The sequence below is a fragment of the Vanessa tameamea genome, chromosome 26 (genome assembly GCF_037043105.1).
Source record: "Vanessa tameamea isolate UH-Manoa-2023 chromosome 26, ilVanTame1 primary haplotype, whole genome shotgun sequence".
Taxonomy (NCBI): domain Eukaryota; kingdom Metazoa; phylum Arthropoda; class Insecta; order Lepidoptera; family Nymphalidae; genus Vanessa; species Vanessa tameamea.
In genome coordinates this window covers 1023139-1050846 of record NC_087334.1, presented here as the reverse complement: position 1 = coordinate 1050846, position 27708 = coordinate 1023139, and the positions used below count along the sequence as shown (strand labels likewise).

Genomic DNA, 27708 nt, shown 5'->3' with positions numbered 1-27708 from the left:
GGGTTAGAGTGAGAGTAGAGGAGTCTGCGTAATGCTGCCATATGCGCAAGAGAAAAGGAAGCCAGGCAGATTGGCGCCGTAACGCGTTACGTAACGAAGTGATTTACTCTCCCATAAGAAGTTATAAACTTTAAATAAATATTTTTACATAAAACCGTATATAATAGAAAGGGAAAGAGTATATACATACATACATATATCGCTTTTTCGTTATGTGACGATATATAAGAACTTCATTCTAATAATTAAAAAAATATAATTAAAAAAATATATAGAATTAATTTTAACTGTGTGGATACATATCGCTAGTCTAATTGTAAAGAGAAACGTATTAATTGTATGTTATCAATACTTCGCTTCGAATCATTTAAATAAAATATATTGTTCAAGGTTATCGTACAAACACATTTTAAATTCCATTTTATTCTTCTACAAGTCGGTCATAGAAATTGTTTTATCGAGAACTTAATGGACGTAGTTCGACGGTTTATGATTTTTTATTTTTTTAATGTACTTACATTTCAATCAAACTAAGGGCATAACGCTGCTGTTCCGAGGCTCTATAGGCAATATAGCACTGTTTCTAGAAATAATGACCTCGATATTCATGGTTACAGCTTGTCCGAATTCAGAGTGTCTGACTAAACTTTTAACCTAACACAAAATAAATATTTAATTAATAAGCTTTTTCTTAATTTTAAGTTTCTAATTTATATTAGATTTTTACTGCTGTGTAGGTTTTTTTAACTTTTTATCGTAATTTTATTTAAATATTTTTTGCTTACCGCATGCTGTGGTCTCCTATTATTGAAGGAGCACAAAACTTGTAACCCTTGTATTGTTTCATTTTAAAAATATGTATTTAGCGTGTATCTTTTTCTTAAAAAAAATGGAGAAGATTAGATTATTGAGGCGTATTGACGTTGTAATGGTGACGACACCTTACCATAAGGCGTCCCATTTGCCAGTCTGCCCGCATTAAATAATAGAAAATACAATAATTTCCTATATGATTCTGAATTATTAAACTTATAATTCGTGGCAATGAAAAACTATCAGACTATTATTGAAATAATTAAGAGCTCTCATAGTAAAAACTTAACCTACTTTCTTTCCAACGAGTGCTATTGATATGTCATAACTAAGTGGCCCTTAAGTTATCCTTGACACATGAAATCTATGAAAGTTATTAAGTTAGATTAATTTTAAAACATGCCATTATCTATGTAAATAATTTCGTGCACGTCTATTATATACACTATCGAAACATATTCATAATTATAGATCGTTAAAAAATAATTATTTTTCAAAATTTATGTAATCGAGATATTTCGTCCATAAAATTCAATGACATGAAGTTCAACGGACGGCCATGTTTGACGTTTACGGGTGCGTTCATATCACCAATGGGTTTGGGAACCAAGATGTTATGTCCATTTTGCCTGCAGTTAAACTGGTTCAGTAACATTTTAAACCATAACACAATTATTGCTATTGCTGTTTTGTCAGTAGAATATAATATGTTAAGTGAATAAATATTTTTGTCAATATGGTTACTCGCTTATAATAACTTCTATTTATAACAAAACCATGAAATACACGCTGTTCACGTCAATAGTAAAAACTGGTTAAATTATGATGTGCCGATATTTACATAATAATATTATATACTAAAACCTTCTTCGAAACGTGTCGCAATGATTTATAGAACTCATAGTATAGTATTTAAGTAGTAATTATATTTAGGTATTACAAAAAAAAACTCCTCGTTAGTCAATATAAAAATAGATATTAACTGTAAAAAATATTTATTTAAGTTTTTTTTTTAATTGGATATTATACAGATTAACTCAATATTACAGTACTTGTCTCATACATTCAATTATAGAGTATCTTACAAAGTTGCTATCTCTCAGGGGAAAGACGGGTACTTACCATTCAACAAGAGCGTTCACGTGTAGTAACACGTAAACAAATTAGTATTTTGTTATTGAGTATACATTACATGATTTGTGCACGGTTCGGTCTAATTTTGTAAACAACACGCGCAATCTATTTTGTCCTGATATTTCGCTTTCATCGTGACATCGATATTGATGGTTAATAAAGATAAATGTGCAATAAAACACTAAAAGTATGGACTTAAGTAAAATAATAGAGTTTTGTTAATAAATATATGTTTTTCATATCATAATAATATATAGCATATATGTACATAATATATATATACTTAGCATACGAGCCGCGCAACAAGGGAGCGGGGAGCGGCATAAGAGATCGTCAGACCTTCTGCCGTCACGGCATACGAGATGCGGACGAGTCAGTCTTCATAAAATGTTTAAATTGTTAAACATATTATGTCACTCTTAAATGAGTTCACATATTGTTAATATCATAGTCATATCTTAGCCAATTTATACTAACTCATAATTATACATCTAGTTTATGAAGAATCACGTTGACTAGCGTGAACCGTATGATAATCATTTCGACAGTTGGTGGAACTTCGCTTTATAAAAGTGATATTAAATTTTACGATAGTTTTTTTTTATTGTTTATATTTGTAAACATGTACCTATATGCTTTAATTATATACAATTAAAAATAGTTACTGTAAAAATCATTTACGATAATATTACAATTCAACGTCCTTTGTTCTCTTGACAAACAGTTATACAAGTGCTGTTATCGAGCTTTGATTGTCGTAGGAATATCTAATCTCATTATCAATATCATTGACACAAACATCATTCAACCATTGCCAAGATATGCTTGAAACACGTATTATTTTATTTAACGCGATGTTTGTTTAAAAGTTTTTTTTAATAATGGGTAAACAGGATAAACGTGGGAGCTGTATCTATCTATTGCGACAAGTAAGGCTTTTTTTATTTTAAATCGTACGTAGTTTTAGTGTAGGATTAAAATGTCAAAGGTTCAAGTGATTTAAGTATATTTTTATTATTTTTTAAATAAATTATAAATTAAAATAGTAAAGTTATAACGATTGAACAAATTTAGTGGATTTAAATTTTGAAAATATTTATGCAATTTGTCTTATCTGGTAAAAAAGTAACTAACAGCTCTTATTCGGTTTTTATGTGATTGCAATGTATTTTGACGTAATTTTTAAAAGAAAAATAATGTATACTTAAAATTTTGGATACAATATTAATAAATATGGTCTCTTGTGTCGAGAAATACGTGATATGTTGCGGAAAACATCTATTCCATCATTATGGAGTTGGTTGAATTCTTTAAAATCTTGAATATATTTCAACACTTATAAATTGACCACAAACGCACAGAGTTTCTTTCGCCAGTCATCTTCAGGTCTGGGTTTACTTTTCCGCTTTAATCTCTTGTAGTGATTCATGTGACAATCTTTAAGGGTATTGCTTCTATAATATTGACTAGAAAAAAATCATTTGATTTTATTTGATCGACTTTACAAACAAAGGAACAAAAAAGCTTATAAAAACACCTTCGTTTAATTTTCAATAAATAAGATCAGCCTTATTGAAATTTAGTCGTGGTTCGTATTTGGAGTCTGTGAAGAATGGCAACATTTTTTCATAATATAACTGTCGTCCAAGTTGTATTTTGTATTTGACGGACTTTTTTTTATGTTTTACCTCTAGCTATTCTACCATCTGTGGAAGTTATTTTGTGAAAATGGACAGAAGTTTGTAACTGAAAGAAGGGATTACATTATCAGCCTGTAAATTTCCCACTGCTGGGCTAAGGCCTCCTCTCCCTTTGAGGAGAAGGTTTGGAGCATATTCCACCACGCTGCTCCAATGCGGGCTGGTGGAATACGCATGTGGCAGAATTTCGTTGAAATTAGCAACATGCAGGTTGTTTTCCTTCACCGCCGAGCACGAGATGAATTATAAACACAAATTAAGCACATGTAAATTCAATGGTGCTTGCCTGGGTTTGAACCCGAAATCATCGATTAAGATGCACGCGTTCTAACCACTGGGCCATCTCGCCTCATGAAAGAAGGGATATCGCGCGCTATTTGATTTGACCAATGAGCGCGCGCGGTGCTTGATTTGACCAATGAGTGCTCGGGGTGCTTGAGATAAACGTCATATGGCATTAACTCATTTACCGAGAGGGAATTTTAATGTTAATATTAATTATTATTAAGGTAATTTGTCAGATGAGATGTTACACGTCATGTGCGGCTACTGTAAGACTCGCTTGCTATTTTTTTCTATCTGTTAGATATCTTTTGTCATCTTCGTTATGTGCACATTTAATTTATCTAATAGATAAGTTTTGTGCTCAAGTACATGTTACGATTAAACTTTAGGTTACAATTGATCAACTTTTCGCGTCATGTGTGATTGAAGTTAAGGTTTTATGCTTTTTGTGTCAAAAGCGTTTTATAGACGTTACATAAATAAATACGATTACTAACCTAAATCCTATTAACGAACTAAATTCGAATAATAAGAAATAAATTCGGCACATGACTGATATGTATACGAAATATTTTTTTTCCCGTTTCGATACAAGTTGCAAATATACAATGACATTGATTTAGATAAGATTCTCTCAATCTTGACACTGAAATCCTTGTTGTTATCAATTTAGAAACAAAAAACATTAAATATTAATGCCCTTGTACGATGTGTTAACCTATAATCGATCATTGTACATGTAATCTGCGAGAGATTCGTGTAGCGGCTTCTTAGTTCTTAGGCGGCGAGTCAAACTTGAAGGACGCGTTTCGTTTGACATTTCGTTACGTGATCTCATGTGCTCTCTTTCTATTTCTGTATACTTCTATCTAGAAGTATAGAGAAAAAGAAAGAGAGCAATATATTTAAAGAGTTTCATTATATATTTTTAATTTTATGCTTTTTTTAATTAAGTGATTGAAAAAATTTTTTTTTTTTGTACAAATATATATTAAGAATTTAAAATATATGTAAATAGAAATAGATATATGAATGACGTGAAGACATTAATTAATAGAAATATTTTATTAAAATAATAACATCTTCTAAAGGGGTATTTAATTAATAGTTCTCTGATCTGTTATAACGTATATATTATTCCAATCGAAGTAGGTATAAAGATAAACAAGCCTTCAATTTACGTAATTTACGCGATTTGCCTATAACTCAGCTATATTGTGCATTATTGAGAGTTTATGATTAATATATCTTTATTTAAAATACAACACTATTATACTTAACTAGTATGCACTTCAATTTTCCTTTCAAAATTCCGATAACAGTTTCGTCGACGTTCAAAACGCAATTTTTTCGCAAATAGTGAAAATCATAGATTAATCAAGCTCTCGACCAATTATATCGCGTCAATTTGCTGTCAAATTTTGTTTATCTGGCTTTTATCCTCTTATGGTTGGAATAGAGCATATCTTATAGCGTTAAGAGTAAAGGTGAAAGATTGATAAGATGAGGATGTGGCGATGCCTTTAAAGGGTGAAAAGAATGGCTAAAATATTAAACGAGTTCAGGAAACAGTTGAGGAAACCAATTGCTATAACACAGACTGGAAGAATTAATGGAAAGGAATAATATTATAAATGTTTTACTTGTTCAAAGAGGGTATCTACAGAAAACTCTGCGTGCATGTAAAATATCTTACTAACTTATTAGTAATCATTTTAAAAATAACGAAATACTTCAAAATTTTGATATATATATACTTATTATTTTATTACATGGAATTTAATTTTAATGTAAAAATTTTCAAAAAATATGATTGACGTGATAACAATGAAAAAATACAGATAAATTAATATACTTATATATAATAAACAATTACACATTTTAAGTTACTAGCACGTCGCACAGATAACAAAATATTCTTTGATCGTAAATATCTTAATCTGTGACGTAATATAATTCTGCAGTGCAAAAACGTTTATCCGGTTTTAATGCAGGTCTAATTCTAAAACATTTTAGAGATAAAATATAAAATATAATACTATCTATAAGTTTTTTATCGTTGATATGTAATATATATATATTTCTTTATTCAAATATATAAATAATTCGATTGAACAAAGGACACCTTCTGACCAAAAGGACCGTTTCCAAAAGATTCATAATTATATATCAAATACAAATAGAAACATATATCAATAAAGCAGGCACAAAAATTCCAAGACCATGGTTATGTTATTCTAATATTTTAAACAAACCGTATTGCCACGTCTGTTGGTTATTAGCAGATCGTCAAATCAAATCGTACTCCTCTGCATGGATTAAAGTTGTTTCCATTAGAAGCAATTTTACGCTAACTATACTTGACGACGAAAAATTTTTTTTTGTGAGAAATCTTTACCCTTCCTAAGAGCCCAACAATTTTTTATACGGGGCTTCGCCAAGGCACGCTACGCTTCTGTAAATACCTCACACTTGAGATAAACCAGGAAACAGTATATTTAGCTCACTATTATTTTTAAAAAAAGTGTTTGTTTCTAATATATAATAAATAATGTTTTTTTGAAACGGCGATCACTTTTTTCCCCAAGAAGTGCAATCTATACTTATATGCGAAAATAAGTATGTCTTTACGTTTAAACCGCTGAACCGATTTAGATAAAGTTTGATATGGAGATAGTTTGAGTGCCGGAGAAGGGCTTAGCCTACTTTGGGTGACGGCTTGTGTGGTATAGGTAACTGGTAAAGTTTTATATATTTCGTTTTGGTTAAGCCGCAGACTCAGCTATTCATCCATAAAGTTGTGAATTTAATAATAACCTTTCGCACGAAATCGTTTTTTTTACCTTACCTACAATTGTAAAATCCTTATTAAATAAAAAACTTACGGACATAACGTTGGCCTTGTGCCTGAACTCTCTCTGGTCGTGTTGGGTTGCTCTACCATCAGAGTTTCCGACTTTGTTAATAAATATATAACATTGATAATTACTAAGAACTATTTAGCTATCACGTAATATTAAAATAAAGAATAATAGACGTAAATAGTTTTTTATATCAATTAGAATAAAAGCCTGTTACTCTTTTTATTGGAAAACTTTAAAATTACGATTCGAAAGTTCTATTATGGCTACTAAAATATTATGATATAAAAGACATTTAGCACGTTTGCACGTTTTAAAAATTCACACTACGAAGACCTAACGTGCAACGTGCCACGATACGACGTCATAACCATTGTATGTAACTCTCTTAGTTACTAGACATACGCAAAGAATTAAATCGTTTTACATTCGCACGAATGTTAATCGTCACTACTGAAACGTTGAGCTCATAATTATCTTGAGATAAAATGTATATCTTTCAGTCTGAAATATGTATATTACAATCGACCATGTGCAAAAACATTTAAAAGAAATATTGACGGACACTGATTAACTAACTTTTAGTTATATACCAACAAAATATTATGAAATTCATCAAGAATGCAACTGACAGTTCAAGTTTTTACCACCGTGACAATCCAAGATGGATGCCCTTTTCTTTAACGTCTTGAAGGTGACGTCACTTTTTGATCAAGTAATTTCGTTCAACAATAATATATTATTAAAGAATAGATAATAATTTTTTTAATAGACCTATATAACAAATAAAAAGGCAAACATTTTTTATGTTCCATGTAGATATATTCTTACCTCTTATATTGAAATCGCACATAATAATAGTTAACTTTTAAAATATTAATAATATAATGATTTCCTTCTTAATTATGGATTGTTAATCTTACGATCACGTATGATAAGATTCGTATCGAGTTGTGTCAAGGTCACAATAGGTGTATCTACATTTGCTGATTATTAAAACAGTGACGATTGGGAATTAATAAAATTAATCTACATTACATTGATATCCCAATTCAAGGATAGTTTTATAAACACACTCTTATTTAGACAGATTTATAGACAGAGCCGTCTCAAGCTATGCGGGGCCCTTGGGCACCCATGAATTTGGGGCCCTTTTGCTAGATATTTTTTGGTTTAATTTGGTAAATTGTTGGTTCTTCGGGGTCCGCTCAGGATGGGGGCCCTGGGCACGTGCCCCATGTGCCCTAAGGTAAAGACGGTAATGTTTATAGAGCTGTTCTTTTAAAAAACACTCAACTGACACGATGATAAGTTCTCAGGAAGTGATATGCAATATTGACTGTAAGAAATTGACGTATTATAGTTATACGTATCATAATAGCATATCACCTGTAATTGGTACAACATTTTTCAAGTGAGACACGAAGTGATACAGAATAGTTCTGCTGTTTCTTGCAATTCTTTTACTTATCACGTAACTCTTGGTGATTTGAATAGTGTGTCTAGTATAGTTTAGTGTACAGTAATATTTCTGTAAATATTTAAAAAATATAAATAAATATATATTATATCATCATGAAGAATGTTGATTTTATATATATATATATATGTATATTAATGACAGGAGAAATGGTAACAGTTACTTCCTTCGTTAACCAAGGAAGTAACTGTTCGTAAATGTCCTACTGCTGGGCAAAAGCTACCAATTCTGTTGAAAGAATTTCAGCCTGCATTTGTATATAAGTTTTCATATGATGTTTTTGACGCCAAGGATAACACAAATAATTTTAAACTTAAATCAAGCACATCTTTATACAGCGTCTCTTCTTGCCTTTGGACCATCTATATATATTCCAAATCTTGTCATGAGAAATTATTTTGAAATTTTTAATAGGGCCCTACCCCTCATTTATCACATATTCTACAGAGTGAGCCAGTATAACTACAGGCACAAGGGACATAACATCTTTGTTCCCAAGGTTGGTAGCCCATTGTCGATATAAAGGTTGGTAGTAAGCACTTACGATCAGTCATAAATAACCTGATGTTCGTATTTGTCCGTCCAGATAAGGGGTAACGACGAATACATGTTATCGATAGCCTTTTAAAAGAGTAAATTGTTTTTTTCCAGTGTTTCCTTACGGCGAGCGTGGCTATCAACATAATAGCGCACGGTTGTGTCATCGGTTTTTCCGCCATTCTCATCCCAAGTTTGCGGCGTCCTGAATCTCATATCCAGGTCACGACCAGTGAAGAGTCATGGATTGGTAAGCTATATATGTGTATATTTGAATTGTATTTCTAAATAACGTATCGAGACACAAATGCTGGCAGCTCGTTCCGCTAACGTTAAATTTGTCCATAAAAAAGAAACAGCTAGGATGTCGGGCACCCTATCTGTATTTAGTGAAATCAATGAATAAATTAATTTTTTTCAAATATTACGCCAACATTAAGTCCCCGCGTTATTAATTTAAATAAATTAATATTTATTTAGTGTTGATAGTATTCATGTATTTCTCAATTTTGCTTACGTGTCTGTCTAGTTACAGAGTATGTTATTATAGTACAATTCAATTAAAATTATGTCTAGAAATCAACAAATACTAAAGTAGTATTAATAGTATGCTTTATTTATCAATATTTTTTTACATGAGCTTTGTTTTTTTTATTTATTTATTTATTTGGGAAACAAACAATTTTAAAAACACTGTAATATAAAACAAAAATATAACATAAAACACAAATCAATCAAGTTTCCACTTAGAGCTGTTTTGTTAATAAGGTCTTATTATTAAGTATGTGTTATACAATATAACAAATACAAGATTGATGCCGCTATCTAATGGCAAAGATAGCCACTTAACTTATGAGTTAGTAAATTTTTAAGAATTCCCCTATACTCTTAACAAAGACCTTATTGTGTGCCACAAAATTTATAGCAGCTGCTGATATAAAGGGTAACATTATTTATAGAAAACAGAAACCGTCTCTATGTCCAGAGCTTAGATAATATTGTGCATTAAAATTATTATAATTTTATTAATATGAAAATAATGTATTCGTGTTAACCTAAATATATGAAGATATATGAACCTGTATAAATCAATTACTTTATTTTATTTCAGCATCCGTTATCGGCTTCGCGTTGATCGTGGGCAACTTCATCATCACGCCTCTCATGGATACCCTGGGAAGAAAACGGTCACATCTTCTAACTATACTACCAATTTTATCCGGATGGTTTCTGCTCCTCATGGTGAACAGCGTCGCTGGTCTGATCACAGCGAGATTCCTTCAAGGAGTATCAATGGGTATGCTGGGACCTTTAGGTTCAATTATTATTGGAGAAATGACTGACCCTAAGAGCCGAGGAGCATTTTTAACAAGTGTTTCGCTTTCGTTGACAATTGGAGTAATGTTCTCACACGGAATGGGCACGTACGTTAGTTGGGAACAGAACGCTTTGCTATGTTCTTTCATCACTTTTACCAGTCTTTTGTTGATAATATACAACCCTGAGTCTCCATCCTGGTTGATATCAAAGGGAAGAATTAAGGAGGGTGAGGAAGTTTTCTTTTGGCTAAGAGGTCGTGGACCAGACCAGGAATCTGAATTCGAGAACATGGTAGCCGCTCAAAGAATGCAGCGTAAGTCCAGCGTAATTGACCAAGAACTCCCACTGAAGGTTAAAGCTAAGAGATTCTTCGCTTATTTGAGGTCAACATCAAGAAAACCAGAATTCTATAAACCTATAATCATCATGTTTCTATTATACACCATGTTCCAATTTGCTGGAATCAATGTGATCAGCTCCTACGCCATGGATATCATTCACAAAGTCGTTGGACCTGATGCGAACGCCAAGTTTTTAATGGTAATGTTAGACATCGAAAGACTAATTTGCAATATACTTGCAGTTTTCCTCATGAAGACATTAAAGAGGAGAACTCTTCTATTTTGTAGTGGTGCAATTTGTGTGTTCTCGTATATAGGTAAGAGTTGTTACGTTTACGCAAAACAAAATGATATGTTACCATTCGATAACCAGTGGATACCGATTGCGTTAATCGGTTTGTACTTGTGTTCCCTAACCGTTGGAATATCGTCTATACCGTTTGCGATATCAGGAGAGATTTTCCCATTAGAATACAGGGGATTGGGCGGTGGGATAAGCGTTTTAGCTTTATCCCTTAATTTTTTCATTGCGGTCAAAAGTTTTCCAGTTTTAAATAATGCTGTAGGACTGCCCATAACGTATTTGATGTACGCGGGGGTTGTTGTGTTATGTCTGTCGATTATATACTTTATGTTGCCGGAGACCAAGGACAGGACTCTCCAAGAGATCGAGGACAGCTTCCGAGGCCTGTCACCGAGAGATATTAAGAGTGCTGAACCATTGAACGGCTTAAACAACGGTGAGATGCGCAGATGCAGTTCGCATATACTGTATTGATCAAATAAAGACTGACGGAGTACAGTGATTAGAGACTTTACTGTGTAATAAAGATTAATTTATGTTATCGTTCGTTTATTTACCGTAGTAAATATTAATCTCAAGATACTTATGTTATTTAAATAAAAATCTGTTACATTTATTGAATTTTTATTGCATTTTAACATCACGGAAATTTTGTAATAACGTCAATGGATCCATGTTTCAGCGTATGGGGCAATAAATTAAATTATAGTCTTCATAAGATAGTCCTCCTAACTACGGGGCCAGCTGCTTAGAGCTGGAAGGCGTCTCCTAAATATTCCATTCTCCCATTCAACCTTCTTCGACCTTCTCTAAAATTCGATCTTTTTCACTTACTTCCACCTTTCCTGTTTTGTCTTTAACTCCCTTAAAGTAACTTTCTATTTCGTATAGAGTTTTACCTTTAGTCTCAGGAAGGAGATAGAATAAGAAAATACCACAAATAGCTATGCTCACTCCATACACGCAAAATGTTCCTTTAACTCCAATCTGTCTGAACGACGTGGGCGCAGTTTTTACCACCACGAAAAACATTATGGAAAGGAACATTCCGGAAATTCCGCTTCCGAGTGATCGATATGCCAGGGGAAATATTTCTCCAGCGATTGCCCAGGGTATGGGCAGTATTCCCAATGTTTTTCCAAAAATGTAAAAGAGTGTGGGTACTACCGGCGTCCATTTATATTCGTCAGCTATATATCCAAAATCTCTTAAATATAAAAGAAGAGAAGTCAACAATAATGAAGCTACGCTTATGTAAATTCCTAAGAAAAGCACAGTGCGTCGATTGAGCTTGTTGACGACGATACACGCCAACACCGCCGTAGCGAATCTCACGACATCGACCATGAGCATGCTCGTGTAAGATTCTATGGTACCATCTGTTACTTCAGCCATCATTGGCACCGTATACGATGGTACCACAGTCATTCCAGATATCTGGAAGAGTACGAACATGAACATCATTATAACAGTTGGCTTGTAAAACTCCGGCTTCACAATTATTCCAGAATACGTTTTGAACTTTGATACTTTTGGTGTTTGATTATCCTTATGTTTTTGGCTGTTCATGAGAACTTCTAATTCCTTCTCAGCGTCATCATCTTGTCCTCTTAACCATCGAAATGATTTACGGCATTCACTGAACCTGCCTTTCGTCGCGAGGAATGGTGGTGTTTCAGGTGATAACGAGATTAAGACGAGAGATACGGCATAAAAAGAACCACAGGCCAGAGCTGCTGACCTCCAATAGAGGAGGGTGCCGAAGATGTGAGCAACCAGCATACCGGTTGCGAATGAAAACGCGATGGTTGCAAGGAAAGCTCCTCTGTGTTTCGGGGCAGAGTACTCAGCGATGGAAACAGGTGCGGCGGCTGCTTGGATGCCCATGCCAAAACCCTGTAATAAGTAATACTGAATTAAAATGGGACACTTATTACTTATATGATATGACAGTTTTAGGAAGTTTAATGTTAAGTTTAGGTAAATAGTTTTGTCTACATTCTGAAAAAAGTAACTCATATATATATATATATATATATACTTTGGTGGTAGGGCTTTGTGCAAGCCCTTCTGGGTAGGTACCACCAACTCATCAGATATTCTACCGCCAAACAGCAGTACTCAGTATTGTTCTGTTCCGGTTTGAAGGGTGAGTGAGCCAGTGTAACTACAGGCACAAGGAACGTAACATCTTAGTTGCCAAAGTTGGTGGCGCATTGGCGGTGTAAGGAATGGTTAATATTTCTTACACCGCCATTGTCTATGGGCGGTGGTGACCACTTACCATCAGGTGGCCCATTCGCTCGTCCGCTTACCGATATTATAATTATTCTATTAAGGATATGTATTTACAAATCTAAATAGCTACTGTACTAATCACGATAGTTTGAAATAATGACAAGAATGCTAGCAGTATTTCCAAGTTCAATCGTAATTTAATGCTCGGGGCGAACAATGAACCGGCTCCAGTGTTGATTAATATGTTGGTCATCGGCATGAGCGATTTGGTATTCAAATATGTATATTTTAATCGACTATAAATAACATGATTTTGATTTTTGATTTTTGGAACGGAGTCCTGTTCCACGGCTTACAGTTGAGTGAACTGGCAGAAGTCGTCACATACGGAGGATAAAGTTTTAAATCCCCAGGCGGCACTTCCCCCCTTCTCTTTCTTTTATATACGGTTTTATTTAAACTTAATTTGTGATTTTTTTTTAAATAACGCTGAATTTTTATTTACAATTTTATTTCTTGTAATTTAATTATGCACACACGTTGTCAATTAATTTAATTATTAATATTTGATATAAAATATATAGCGAACAAAAAAATTCGTTCGAACTGGGTGTATCACGACACGTTCTTTTCATAAGGAATCTTTTCAAAGAACCAGAGCCGATTCATTCAACTATACCCTATTCGAACAGCAGGCTGAATAATATCAAATGAATTATTTTAACTTGAATTGAAAGTTGATTTTTTCTTTGGTAGAGATCTCAATCCATAATCGCTTCCGGCTGTCTGTCCTTATGTATGCTTAGATCTTTAAAATTCGAATTTTGAAGCAGTTCTTTTTAATAGATAAAGTGATTCAAGAGGAAGGTTTATATGTATAATACATGCACAATATAGTAGAGAAACACTGTTAATTTTAGAAGTTTCTAATGTGATGTCGTAAATATTTTTTTGCGATTACATTGCAAACGCTGGCTGAACCCTAAGAGATAGATCAAAATATTGTGCTACAGTATTGTACACCTTAAAAAGATCTACGAAAAAGTCTATCCAATTTTTTTATCTTTTACTTTTTACGAAAAATAGTGGCTTATTTACGAAGTGATTTTTAGCAATACAGCAATAATCCTTATACAATTAGGCACCTTAAATACATTGTGCATTTAATATAGATAAATATGGTCCTAAGCTGACTGAAAAAGCTGTGAACGTTGTATAACTTGTATATAAAGACATTCTGTTACATTTTTTATAAGAAGTGCAGTAGAATAGTTTGAATTAAAATGACACTTAAACGAATAACTGTTACTGTTACTCGCAGTGCATAATATACCTAGGAGGAACTAACAGTAAGACGCGTCCAGGAATAGATCTGAGGTTGGTTAATCTTTACCTCTGTCAATCGTATTGATTACAAGTGACGACTATATTTTTTTAAACGGGGAAGCCCAGCTGTATATTAAATAGTCTGTACATCATAATATTATGATAAACATGATATGATTTATACTAATGGTGATGTAATGTTCGCTAGTATTGTTTCATTTGACAACGAGAGATAATGAACGAACATAGGTTCTAAAGTCAAGGTTAAATACTGGTTTATTATTTAGAAACGTAACTCATTAGCATAATTTCCTTCAAGAACTAAGGTTATTTATATCTTTGATGTTTTCTTTTTAGACTAGACACTAGTCAGAGTCAGTGTGCCTACAGACACAAGGGACACAACATCTTAGTTTTTAATTTTACTTCCATTTCGTTTATAAAGATTCCATATTGAATATTATAAATCATTCGAGATTGATTTGGCGCGATATCATTGGTCGATATCAAAGTTTTTTTTTGTCTCAAATCCTCTAATTAGAATATGCTATCCGTATCCGTAATGACAAGCGTTATTTTTTTAAGCAATCATTTAAAAAAAGTAGTAAATAGTAGACTTCAATCTTTTTGTTGATTATTTTCATGTTCCAAGTCTTTAAATCGATGCAATATACTTTGTACTTTGTACTGGCCGCTATTATGGGCATCATGCAATTAATTTTCACAACCTATTTGTAATTGGGAACACGAGCGCGAATAGTTTATACGAGTCACCGATGTCAATTGATATTCCCGTCCGTGTAAATAAATAAATCTACTCGTGGTTTTGATGTCTTACATAATATTATATAACTTGAATCTTTTAATCGTTTGTTTGGTAGTAGTTTATAGTACACTAGTATGATATTACACGGTACAAGGAAGGAGTTTAAAACATTATCTATTCCAAGCGAGCAACTTATGGATGCACTGCATAAATAGTTTTTGGTTAATATATCTTTATTTATATTACAGCACTGTACCACTCAGTTACTTGTACAGTTTTTATATTAACATTCAAAGTGGGGATTACAATTTCGACGATATTCGAAACGCCATTATTCCATGAATTTATAATGTTTGTTAAAGATTATTCGAGATCTCGACAAAGTTAAAAGTTCATTTATTTTTTAAAACAAGTATGATGCTATAACAGTCAAGAATTTTAATATCCCAGCAGTGATCTGTAACACCTTTCTTCGTATCAAACTCTTCATAATCTAAAAAATAATAAAAAGTAATAATTAACCGTTAAATTATTTACCTGCAAGGATCTGCTCATCAGTAATGCTGTAGGATCCTTGGCGGCCACCAGCAAAGCCCATCCAGCGAGGGCGGGAAGAGTGCTCAGCTGGTTAGTAAGACGACGTCCCAACTTCTGCAGACAGAACGGTGCCACGATGATGCCGGAGATGAGAGCTAGGCCTAGGATTGATGCTGAAATGTTAAATAATAAGATATTTAATATTTTGGTACTTATATGGTTTAGTTCGAGTTCGTCTGTGTACCACCCACTTATTTAAAACTAAAATCAAAATCAAAATACTCCTTACTTAAGTGTCGAAATAAATGTAAAGGTACCAGTATTCTGCTGTCAAGCATTAATATTTCGTATTGTTGTACTTCAGTTGGTAGTGAGTTCAGTGTAACTAATACAAGGTATATAACATCTTAGTTTCCAAGATTGATGAAGGAATGCTTAATATTTCCTACGGACCAATGGTTGTGGGCAGTGGTAAAGGTGACCGATTAATTATTACATATTTTTTAAATCTATACTTCTATACTAATATTATAAACGTGAAAGTAACTCTGTGTGTCTGTCGCTCTTTCAGTGCCAAACCAATGAACCGAATTCGATGAAATTTCATATGAAGCAAACTTGAACTCCACGGAAGGACATAGACTACGTTTTTTGCCTATCACATGACAACCAACCCCTACAAGGCGAGCGAAGCCGCGGGCGACATCTAGTAACAAATATTTTTATCCGATGGCAGGTTAACATTTTATAATAATCCTGTAAAATTATGAACGAAGAACTTGTGAGAGCCGAATTGAACAAAGTATGTTTTGACTTCAATTCAAAGTTATAATTGAACGAAGCACAGAGAAATATATAATTCCAAGTTATCAAAGAGTATCTCGCTGTGATTACAAGCAATTTCAATCGTTACGATGTACGTGTAACGACTAATAACAGTTATTTAAACATAAATCAGTATCTTTCGTGAATTCGAGACATGATCGTAATTAAACTGATCACGTTGATTCAAATATACTATATATGTATAAACTTGTTGGTGTAGTGGCTGGCTTGTGATCCCTAACTCACCCGTGAAGTGTTGATTCAAGCCATTTTGATACGTGTATCCTAAGAATGTCATCATTATTGAAGTCAATGTCGCATATGACATTCTGTCGTTTCACGCTCGTGTTCCGCGGTGAGTATCGAGTTTCTTTTTACGGAATAGCTGTACAGATATCGGCTAGGCATATTAAAAAGCATTACGAGATGCGTAGTTGATTGTGTTACTCCCGAGTTAGGTCACGGTGGCCATTTGATACTAGACGACGGCGCAGGTCATATTTACAGAGCACAAGAGTATTAGAATAAACAATATAAGTATAAATATATATTTAATATTATGCTTTGGTCCTTACCCAAAGTTCTTGGGTATAAACCTCAGGCCGGCCAACCATATCTGCAAAATTCTAGTTTCCGGATTGTTACTGACAATTTCTCGCGAGAAAAACCTATTAATCTACATCTGCGGCCTGTTACGCTCGCCTATGAGGCAGTCAAACGCAAAATAGTGCTTTTGGAAAATGAGGTTTACTAGATATTTTTAAATACCAAGAGTATAATTTCGGGTCTTTAGCGTTTCGTCAACTGACGAAATTAAGTACGTGGTAATTTTAAAAAGATAGCTCGGATTTAAAACCGCTTTTTTCTATTATAGATATTCCGTTAGAGGCCCTCAAGTTATATTATAAACAGTAATTTGTATTTGTAATATTGATGACCAGACTTACCGATCCATGACTCGTGCTCTGGGGTCAGATGTACAGCTGAGTCTGGTTGGCGTAACTGTTGCAACAGGACTCCAGGGTAAGCGATATTGGCGCCAGTACCGATCATGTACAGCACGATACCGCTTACCGCCAATAGCTGATAAAGAAAATAACTCTTGGAAATTATTATCATGAACAGCAAAGACTTTTTTTTTCTAATAAAATATTTAGCGTAATTTTTTTTAAAAAAAAGTCTTATTAGAGACAAAAATCCTATGCCAAAAGTTTAAGATATTTTATAAATCAAAATTTAAATTATATTCTATCAGTATAAAATACAAATGTGATTCAATATTTATTTTGAATGTTTTCCGTTTCTAAGCCATTCGTCCGATTATGATGAAACTTTGGTGAATTGTTTTGTGAGTATGTTTGTCCTTCAATATAAACATTTTATGTACTAATAAGGGTACTTATTATCGTGCGACGCTGGGTGCTAGCTACTAAATAAATAATATATCGAAATAATATAAGACCTGTCTCAGAAATGGCGAAACCCGTTGTTTCGTAAACACCGCGCTATCTGTCATTGTAACCTCGTATTTCTCTGACATTTTATCTCGGATGTGCTCTGCATGTCACGTCGCCGATATTGGTGAAATATCTGAAAAGATACTATACAATTAATAAAATACGGGTTTTTTTTTAATATTTTCTTTGTAAAATTGTATAAACGAACTAGTTTCCGTCCGTGGTTTTCTCGTGTGATGGGGGGGGGGCAGGGGTTAGGTAGCTTCCTTCCTTCGTGTAGCCCCGATGATCGGTTACGGAACGTGGAAACGTAAGACTCTAAAAAGAGAGATGTCGTGGCACACCCAGTGGGAACGAAGTTGATTTCACTAAATTAACGACAGACGCAATTAAACAAACGAACAACGTTTGATAATAATTCAATTACAATTACAATAAAATTGTTATTTAAAATCCCGTGTGATTTAAAAAAATAACAAAAAATTACATTATATAAAACTGTGTAACAAAGAAAGAGACGGGGAGAAAGAGGAGAGCGGTTAAGGCCGTGGAGGGGGCATAACGGTTTTTCCTATACGATATCTGCCAGTTCACTCTACTGTAAGCCGTGTAACAGGAATTTGTTCCTAAATAAATAAATAAATACTTATAACATTATGTTACGTAATAAAATAAATAAGAAACGACTAACAGTAATATATTTTCATTTGAATATTAAAAACACACTAACATTTGTCTGTACAAGTTTATATTTGTATATAATTCAGCAAAATGACAATTTAAAACTCATAAAAACCTTGTACAAAGAATAATTCGATTTCAAGGTTTTTTGCTTTAATCTTCGAATTTACGAAATGGCAAATGTTTGAGGATGTACAAATGCGATGTTACTCCGGAAATATTGCATAGTTGTAATACATTCCAGGATATTTGAGAAGCAAGGACTGGAGAGGTTAAGGATAAGTCTACAGCGGATTTGGAATTTGGTTAGGATATACTCTTCGTGTTGGTGAGCCATTATTGAGGATGCAGAGGTTTGCATCATCAAATATGTCCATCAACAAGAGAGCAAATGGGTCACAGAAATGTGAAAAAAAAAAATCTTATATCTTATACTTTTAAAGAACTATTTATTTATTAGTAAAGTGTTTTACTGTCGTAGAGACTTGCTTTAATATTATTGTACAATATCTAATAACTTATTTTAATAGAGAACTTATAATTAAGATAATTTTATAATGACGCTTCACTATGTTCCATTATTAAATACCGCCTGTATTTATGTATGTATTTTATTATTTTTATTTTTTACCGGAAGAATTACTTAGATAAACACGAGGCACTTCTTTTATTAAACATTAGGTAATAATCTGATATATGTTTCGTTAAGTATTTTGTAAAGTAATGCATATAGGATACTATGTAATTAAGTAAATACATAGTAAACCCCTGTAAATGTCCCTACTGGTCTAAGGCTTCCACTCCGTTTGGGAAAAAGCTTTGGAGCTTATTCCACGTTCCGATGCGGTTTGGTGGATACACCTGTGACAGATTTACGTTTGACACATGCAGAATTCTTCACGATTTATAAACAAAAATTGAGTACATGAAAATTATTTGGTTTGATTTGGCTTGAATTGGCTTGAATCCGCAATCATTGATTATTACGATTTACTTGTAAATATGCGGTATTTTATTATAGATTCCTTTAAAATGTATTCTTCCTTAATAAAGGACCACAACCAAAGTTCATTTCCGGTCAGTCACCTTAAGAATTTTACAAAGGCTTGAACTTCTGTACAGTTCGTACTTTACTTCAGCCTTATATATATATAAAACTGTAAGCGATTGTCTGTATATTCATATATTGTTATATATGTTATTATTAGTTTGTGATTAAATTAAAACAATGCAGACTAAAAAAATAGGTCTGAAAATAATCGTTTGACAATAATCATCTTAACCGGTGGGCATTTTGGTTGATACCTGGTTCTAGCCTCAAAGGTAAATTCGGGTAGAAATCTAAGCTATTTTATTGTATTTGCTATTTTTTTATTTTTTATATTATTGTAAACAACAGTTTTTTTTTAAACAATTCCTGAAAATGAAAAATACGAGTGTATAATCCCTCTGAGTTTAAATCCAGGATTGAAGTATTCATTTCATAACAGGTGGTTGAGTCAAATCTAGTCAGATTAAACGGCGGCGATAATTTCCAGTTTTTTCGAAATTCGCAGCGGTTATGCTTCCGTGCTTCGGAACGCACGCAGAGCCGACGATTCAACGACAAAAATTTCTCCAATCTTGTAGAATTTTTCTACAATAAGAGCTAGGAAATAGAGAATGTACTATTATATATTTAAACCTTTAAGATCCGACCATCGACATCATATAAATATCATCCATTAATTCATCCATGTGTCTGTTCCATTGTAAAGTTATTGAACTTTTCTTTCAAAAGTTCTTCAAATTTCCTTCCTTCTTTGGTATTTAAAAAAAAAGTGTCTCGTTTTTATAATATGTTACATATAAAGACCTCTAGCATTCACCAAACAAGTCGTGCGGCATTGCATAGAACTGGTTTCTTTGGACATTCATTCAAATCCTACAGTCAAGGCTAGGGGATTACATGTGTGAATTATTTATATTATAATGTTAAGGTCGAATTAATGTAAATATTTAACTAAATTATGTGATAAACATTACTATTAGGCATCTTATGTTAAGTAACTCTTTTATCGTGAGATATTTTGAATTACAAATGATCTGGCGACAGTTGGAGATATATTTATCTAATTTAAATTTAAAAGTTGGCCATTATTTTTTTGAAAATAGACTCGATGTAGCGGATTTAATTTAAGACATTTTGTCTTCCAAAGGATAATGACATGCTTCAGATTACATCAGAAATCAGAATAGCTGGTAGAATACTATTCAGTTGGAAATCAAGAGAGACTCTCTAAATGGTCAAAGTTCTTCAAGTGATTCGTCTTTGGTCGTAACGGTATCCGTTGCTGGTTGTGATTCCTTATAGATATATCTAACAGTCGTCCATCAGTTTAAAATAAAAGGAGAATTGTACTCCTGAATTTCTATTTTCTATTGTGTTCATTATTACACCAAAATACTAGTTAGATAATGTTCACATGGGTTTTGTCATAAGTATCTAAGATTTTATTTAACATAATTATTTTCTCGAATTGCAATTGACTAAATACTCATATTCATTTAAATTTAAACATCAATCTTCCACAATTATAGGAAAACGACTTCCATGAATTCAAGTTTCCTGTAAATTGTTCGTTCGAACAATTTAGATGTATGTAAGTATTAGTTAATAACTACGACTTGGTCTGCGTCGCACACAACGATGGTATTTTCGAAAACATTGCATATTCTTTCATACAACGTAATGTCTTCTGGCCGCCTCTTGTGTTAGCTTATGAGTTAGACCCAAATAAGATCACGACTATGTCAAGCAATTCATAGAAGAAGCTCAGATTTAGGAAGATGACTTGAAAACTCCCATAATTCGAAAAACATGTATAATTTTTGGTCGGTTTATTTTTTGTGGTTGTGTAAGATTACTCTTTGAAAGATTGGCTTGACTTAAAGATAGTCTGCCACAACTGAATCAGGAGGATCAAGTTATCTTCTTATACTTAGTCTTGATTGACGATCAGCGTACAGCTAAAAGTACAAGTACTTAATCTAGAAATCTGAAATTTGGAATAATGGCTTATTTCAATTTTTTTTTTATTTAATCTTAAAGAGGAGTTGTCGTAATTACTCTTTGTGATTTTACCCGTAAGAAGTCGGGACAGGCCGCAAGTTATGAATAATGCTTAAAGTATTCACTTACTGCTCTATTAATTTTTGTATGATGCGCACAAACAGGCAAGTTAGTCAAGATTTTATTTATATAGATGAACATTAACTATAATTGTTGCCATCATAAATCACACGATTATTATCTCGATCGGATAGCGTACGAAGTTAATTTATAGATGTTTTTATGTTGCTGGCAACACGGAAATGACATGTATTTTTTAGTACACAGCTATTAAAGAAATTGTTGAAATAATTGGTTTCATTTTTTTTTTTCTAATATGCAGCCTTAGTTTGTCTATTCGACAACGTTAGAAACAAAAGTAGTTTTTAATGAACGAAAGATTATATAGATCCAATTATTATTAGAGTATTTTTTTTATTATATAAGGAAGACCGGCAAGTTAGTGGCGAGCGGTTCACCCTTGACCTGATCGTCCTTTTACTGCAAGAAGTATACGTTACTCCTTACACTAATCCCACCATGGTATCTAAAATATTATATTTCTTGTGTCTGTAATTACACTGGATCACTATAAGATTATATTCGTTTTTGGCTGTACAATTATTGACAAGGTGCTAGTATTCACTTATCACCACCGATTGGCTTTCTTATGCCGTCATGTCCACGTTGCTGGCAGGAAAAAATCTCGACAAGTTCTTATATCTTATAAAATTGTATAAAGTAACAAAATTATGGGTTGTATTTAATTCTAAAGTTTTTTTTTCTACTTTTTAGATCATTTGAATAAAAACGGTTTCTACTATTAATTGATATCATAATTTAGCTTCCAATTATGTATATATATATATATATATATATATATACTATATATATTCCTAAAATATATATATGTTTCCCGCATAATCTTTTCCAAATATTCTTTTCCACGAATCCCTTTTTAGATAACCCACATAATTCTGTTGAAAGATTAACTACGAGTTTCTTGACGGTTTTTCTCGAATAGAATTTATTTTCCGTGGCAACTATGTAACATGATGATTCAAAAGTGTATTTATGAGCATTGAATAAAGAATATTTTGATTCGATGAAAAATATATTGTCTTTAATTTTCCAATTCATACCTCAAAATCAAAAATGATTTTACTTTTATTTACTATACAGTCACTTTTAGGTCATAATATGATCTACGGCCGTATGATCCGGTGGTAGTTTTTACTTTGCCTATCAATAAGTAAGTTAAATGATTACTACGTTAAATAAAGTTTCCTTAAGGCCATCGTTCGTAACCCTAAAAACCGTTAATAATTATCTAAATATCGATGATACTTTATAAGTATCTCATATCTATTTATCTAATCGATCAATGTAATCTTAAACAAATAAATTGATGACGATTTCCTGTTCCGCCATCTTAGCGCAACGCAAAAAGTAAAATGGAGGTCGAATAATTAAACTGCAAATTGCTTAAACTTGTTTAAATAATATAATGACAGTTTTTACCGTGCAGTTTTAAGCAAATTCAACGACCGTATGCAGCCACCATTATTGTCTATGGATATGTGACGTTGAATGTCATAATTAAAGAGGAAGGAGTATCTGTCATGTTTCAGGAAGATATATCCATAGACATATCAACACAATACAGTGGTCACATCATCGTCATCAATACCACAAAGTAGTCACAACAAACCCAAGATTGCACAGATGTAACAGGTGCATAGTTTAAAACAAAGACGTGTACACATATTGTTTATAACAGAAAAAAAGCTGCGATAGATTTAACTTATAGACAACGCAACGCAACAAAAAAAGAAATTGTGTACAAAATCATCTATACTAATATTATTAATGCGAAACTCTGTAACCACTGAACCGAATTTGATGAAATTTGACGACCAACCCCAAAAACGCGAGCAAGCCGCGGGAAAACAAGTAAAAAATTTACACAACCTTACATATAAATTAATTTCAAGTATCGGTTTTGCTTACGCCACTGAGGAGTGAATTTCATAGCTTTATAAAATTATCATGGAAGTACTTACACAGGAAATGATCATAAATCCTCGTACGATAGCGACCAAAGTATAGTGTACTTTTTAAAGGCGCTCTTGTCATTAGATTTAAATAGTCAGTAGTTTGTAATGCTACTGATCCTGAGGTCCTGGGTTTGACCAAACCAGGATGGGTTTGGTTAAGGCATTGGGCGGGTTAAAAACAGTTGTCAGTTTTTTGTCATGAAATTCTCAGTATCAGCTCGAGGTTTAGTAATTGTAGTGTTTATATTCCTTTGCTTCAAAAATCACGTAAAGTCGTTGGTTACGCTTGAACTAAATGCTCTGATCAAGGAATGATGAAGGAATAGACGGCATGACTTTTGGTGATAGCTTCAACGATCGACATATTTCAATTTATTGCGTTTATCAGTTTATCGTGTTCAGACAGAAGGACAGACAGATGTGGCAGGGCCTTGGTTTTATAATCAGTAGTGATAATTTAAAATATCATTCGAAGTCAATCATTTTACATCATGAGCTCCATTATACGTGACATTATTGTAAACTCTTAAACACAATATTGTCGTTTTACGCACAAGTAGCGCAGTTATAACAAAGTCATTATCTAACTATTAGTTAAAAAGGTAAGGTTTCGTGCAAGCCCAGCTGGGTAGGTGCCACCAACTCATCTCACATTCTACCGCAAAATAGCAATACTTATTATTATTGTCTTCCGGTTTGAAGACTGGACACATCTTAACACCCGAAGTTTGTGGCGCATTGGTGTGTTGTAAGGAATGGTTAATATAACAACACTAATGTTAATGATCTGTGGTGCCTACTTACCATCAGGTTGCCCATTTGCCCGTACACCTAACTATAGAGAATAATTTAAAAAAAAACAACAATCGCCTTCAATCGACTGTTTGGATTCTAATAGAGAATTGCATGGCAAGGAAATGTTTTGTAAGTAATAGCAAGTTTGGAATAACAAAGACCTAATTTTCTCTTAAGGAGAAGGTTCCAGACCTTCTCCTTAAGTCAATTCCACCACGCTGTTTAACTGTGTAAATACTTATCATCACATGCAGACTTCACCGCTGAGCATGAAATGAATCTTCTACATGTTTTATGCAACTGTAAACACAGTGGAGTTTATTACAATTGTTTTGACCAATGACAACACTACACTTGTCGGTAAGACTTGGTGCGAATCCGTCTGGAGGTACTACCCACTCATCAAATGTTCTTCAAGAACAATAATAAATTGTAATAATAGTTACTATTCTTGTGTTCCGTTTTGAAGGGTTATTGAGCCAGTTTAACTAGTCACAATGCACATAACACTAAGTTCCCAAGTTGGTGGCGCATTGGCGATGTAAGAGATCTTATGAGTTTTGCTATTAAAATGGGACCAAATTTAAAATTCGTGGGGTACTTAAATAATTCAGTATATTATGATGTTTTGTGAATAAAGTTCATGAAAAAACTTTCGAGGACTTTATAAAATAATTTGAATATAAATTGACAAGCCATACAGCAACTTGTCAAATTAAGCTTTATTAAAACTGATTGGTATACGAGTCGATTATGGATGTGAAAGTAGCCGAGTCGATCCTGACTAGATCTAATCTCGTAATGATTCCTGTTACAACCTTACGCTTCAATGGAATATATTTAACGATATAATTTATAAAACATACGGGCCGAGTAATGTAAACTGTCGACCCCACCCATGAACATTAGTCATTATTACAAGAAGCTGTTTAAAATTTCATAAATATTGGGATCGTTTTATGATGCTATGTCCCTTGTGTCTGTAATAACACCGGCTCACTAGTCACTTGCTATTCAAATCGAAGTATAGCAACACAAAGTTTAGCTCTTATGTTACATTTGATAAAATTACTAATGAGAATAATTACAAAAACAGTGACATAAGTAATGTTTTCCTGATATATCGGTGTGTGATTTAGCAGGACCAAATGTTTGACGTGTTTAAAGTAATTAAGTTCGACGCTGTCAACTTCCTGAGTCTGGGCATCAGTACCGACTGAGAATCCACAATTAAAACTCATTAAATTCCTCAAGCCTCGAGGATCTGCAATCGTACAAGTTAAACACTAAATCAACGAGACATTAATCAATGGAATCAAATTAAAAGCAGATATTCGATAGTTTGATACACTTCCTAGAATTAAATTTCAAAGAGACAAAATAATTAAAGCCGACACTTTTATTTCCTCGAGTCATTATAAAATGTATTGAACTCACTCTTATCTAATTAATATTAAATTAATTATTGAAATGAAGACATTTTTTTTTCTTAAATAAACTTCACTTTTCGATAAGATGCCTTTTTTGTAACATTTATGTACATACATGGCAAAATAGAATTCAGTATACAATACAAATATCTCTACTTGACGTATAATAATAATATGTACTTAAAATGTATATAATGTTGTGTTATATTTATAAGGATATCTAACAATGGTATTGGAATAACTCATTCATTTGTGGGAATTTCATATCACAATGCGGATAGCACAGATTATTTTAACTTCCTACATACTCACATGTTAAACAGAAATATTAAAAAAAAGCAATAAAAATAATCTGGACCATTAAAGATTTGTAACTTCACTGAATTTAATATGAAAATAAAATTTATAATTTCATTCGAAAACCGTTCTAAAGTTAACAACCGGAAAGATTAGAAATAATACTTACGTTTCCTTATTTCTTTTTTATTAAAAAAAAAAACATCTACACTCAACAATATTCGCGAATGAAAACACGATTTAAAATATTTAAATATGGAATGGTCCAAGGGACCCGTCGTTACCGACCGCCGTGGACACACTGACGACCACACACGTTCTTCATGGTGTGCGTGAACTTGCATAAAAAAACTCCTAAGCGGTTATTACATGTGGGTTCTGTAGAATTCAATATAATTTTATTTTTAAGATATATTTTTCCAAAGATTTTTCCAGAAAAAAATATGAATGCTACCAACGATATTATGTATTTATTTTATCGGGCTAAGTTTTTTTTTTATATTTGTGTCTCTATAGATATGTTGTCTGTGCCTTTGGTAAATTTTTTTTTCCAGGCAGCATAACAATTTAAGTGTTTAGGATGAACAGATTTTTATGTTAATTAAATATTAGATTCTCATGCAACTTACTAGTAACTCTAGTGAGTTACTAGTGAGTTTAAAGGTTTGTAGCATAATTTTATTACATACAGCTGTTTTGACGTAATGACGAATTAATAAACATATCAGCTAGTATTTACACTAGTACTATTAAGGTAATACGATTATATATAATCCGTTTTACTACAGATATTTAAATAATAAACGTATTTGGCGCTTATACATAGTATAACACGTCCCACGTGTTATTTCTTGCATGTTACAAATCTTGTTATCAAAAGGTTAAATATCAATGTTATGTATTACGATAAAGCGTAATATTGACCAATATTACGCTATGATATGATACTATATATACATATATATATAATAATAACAAATACTCAATGTTACATATAATCTATATTAATATATTGTGTATATTTTTTATATCTCATGATATAATATTTGGTTTTTCATGTTCTTATGATGTTTTATCTAAATATCTAAGATGTGATATTTTTTGATTAATACTAAAAATATTAATTTTTTGCTATATAATTTTGGTCAAAAATATAATAATAGTAATCTATGACTAAAAACCTATAATATTAGTTATATTTACACTTTTGACTATATGTTATAAAAAGGGTCATCGACTTACGGGACCTTAAAACTCTTTCGTATTATTATGTGTACGAATCGCGAACTGCGATAGCCAGTGACGGTTTATTCGATGAACTAGCGTTTGTGTTGAAATTAAAATCATTCACGTTCGAATTTTGAACACGAAATATTTTGAATGAATTGCTTTGCTGCTTATTCGTAATAAGTCGAACTCTTTGCAATTATTTT

At 32.6% G+C, this 27708-nt stretch overlaps 3 protein-coding genes across 3 annotated transcripts in view; 1 reads left to right on the top strand and 2 right to left on the bottom strand.

Moving 5' to 3' along the window:
• LOC113393159 (protein lethal(2)essential for life-like) overlaps positions 1-27708 on the bottom strand; it is a 206259-nt gene that overhangs the window by 34446 nt on the left and 144105 nt on the right. The window lies entirely within an intron of this gene.
• On the top strand, positions 2739-11389 carry LOC113393150 (facilitated trehalose transporter Tret1-like). Its single transcript, XM_064219091.1, has 3 exons — positions 2739-2876; positions 8925-9060; positions 9922-11389. Exons 1-3 carry the CDS (start codon positions 2829-2831, stop codon positions 11247-11249), a joined length of 1512 nt encoding a protein of 503 aa, XP_064075161.1. The 5' UTR covers positions 2739-2828; the 3' UTR covers positions 11250-11389.
• LOC113393149 (facilitated trehalose transporter Tret1-like) lies at positions 11383-26585 on the bottom strand. Its single transcript, XM_026629873.2, has 5 exons — positions 26445-26585; positions 17930-18057; positions 17415-17550; positions 15643-15815; positions 11383-12671 (listed from the first exon to the last, which is right to left on the bottom strand). Exons 2-5 carry the CDS (start codon positions 18005-18007, stop codon positions 11565-11567), a joined length of 1494 nt encoding a protein of 497 aa, XP_026485658.1. The 5' UTR covers positions 18008-18057; positions 26445-26585; the 3' UTR covers positions 11383-11564.

What these genes read in the sequence shown, in the direction of transcription:
- LOC113393150 (XM_064219091.1), top strand. Translation starts at nt 2,829, where the DNA reads ATGGGTAAACAGGATAAACGTGGGAGCTGTATCTATCTATTGCGACAA. An exon ending in GTATCTATCTATTGCGACAA is followed by an intron (nt 2,877 to 8,924) that starts GTAAGGCTTTTT and finishes GTTTTTTTCCAG; the next exon opens with TGTTTCCTTACGGCGAGCGT. An exon ending in CAGTGAAGAGTCATGGATTG is followed by an intron (nt 9,061 to 9,921) that starts GTAAGCTATATA and finishes ATTTTATTTCAG; the next exon opens with CATCCGTTATCGGCTTCGCG.
- LOC113393149 (XM_026629873.2), bottom strand. Translation starts at nt 18,007, where the DNA reads ATGTCAGAGAAATACGAGGTTACAATGACAGATAGCGCGGTGTTTACG. An exon ending in TTTCGCCATTTCTGAGACAG is followed by an intron (nt 17,551 to 17,929) that starts GTCTTATATTAT and finishes TTTCTTTATCAG; the next exon opens with CTATTGGCGGTAAGCGGTAT. An exon ending in AGAGCACGAGTCATGGATCG is followed by an intron (nt 15,816 to 17,414) that starts GTAAGTCTGGTC and finishes TTAACATTTCAG; the next exon opens with CATCAATCCTAGGCCTAGCT.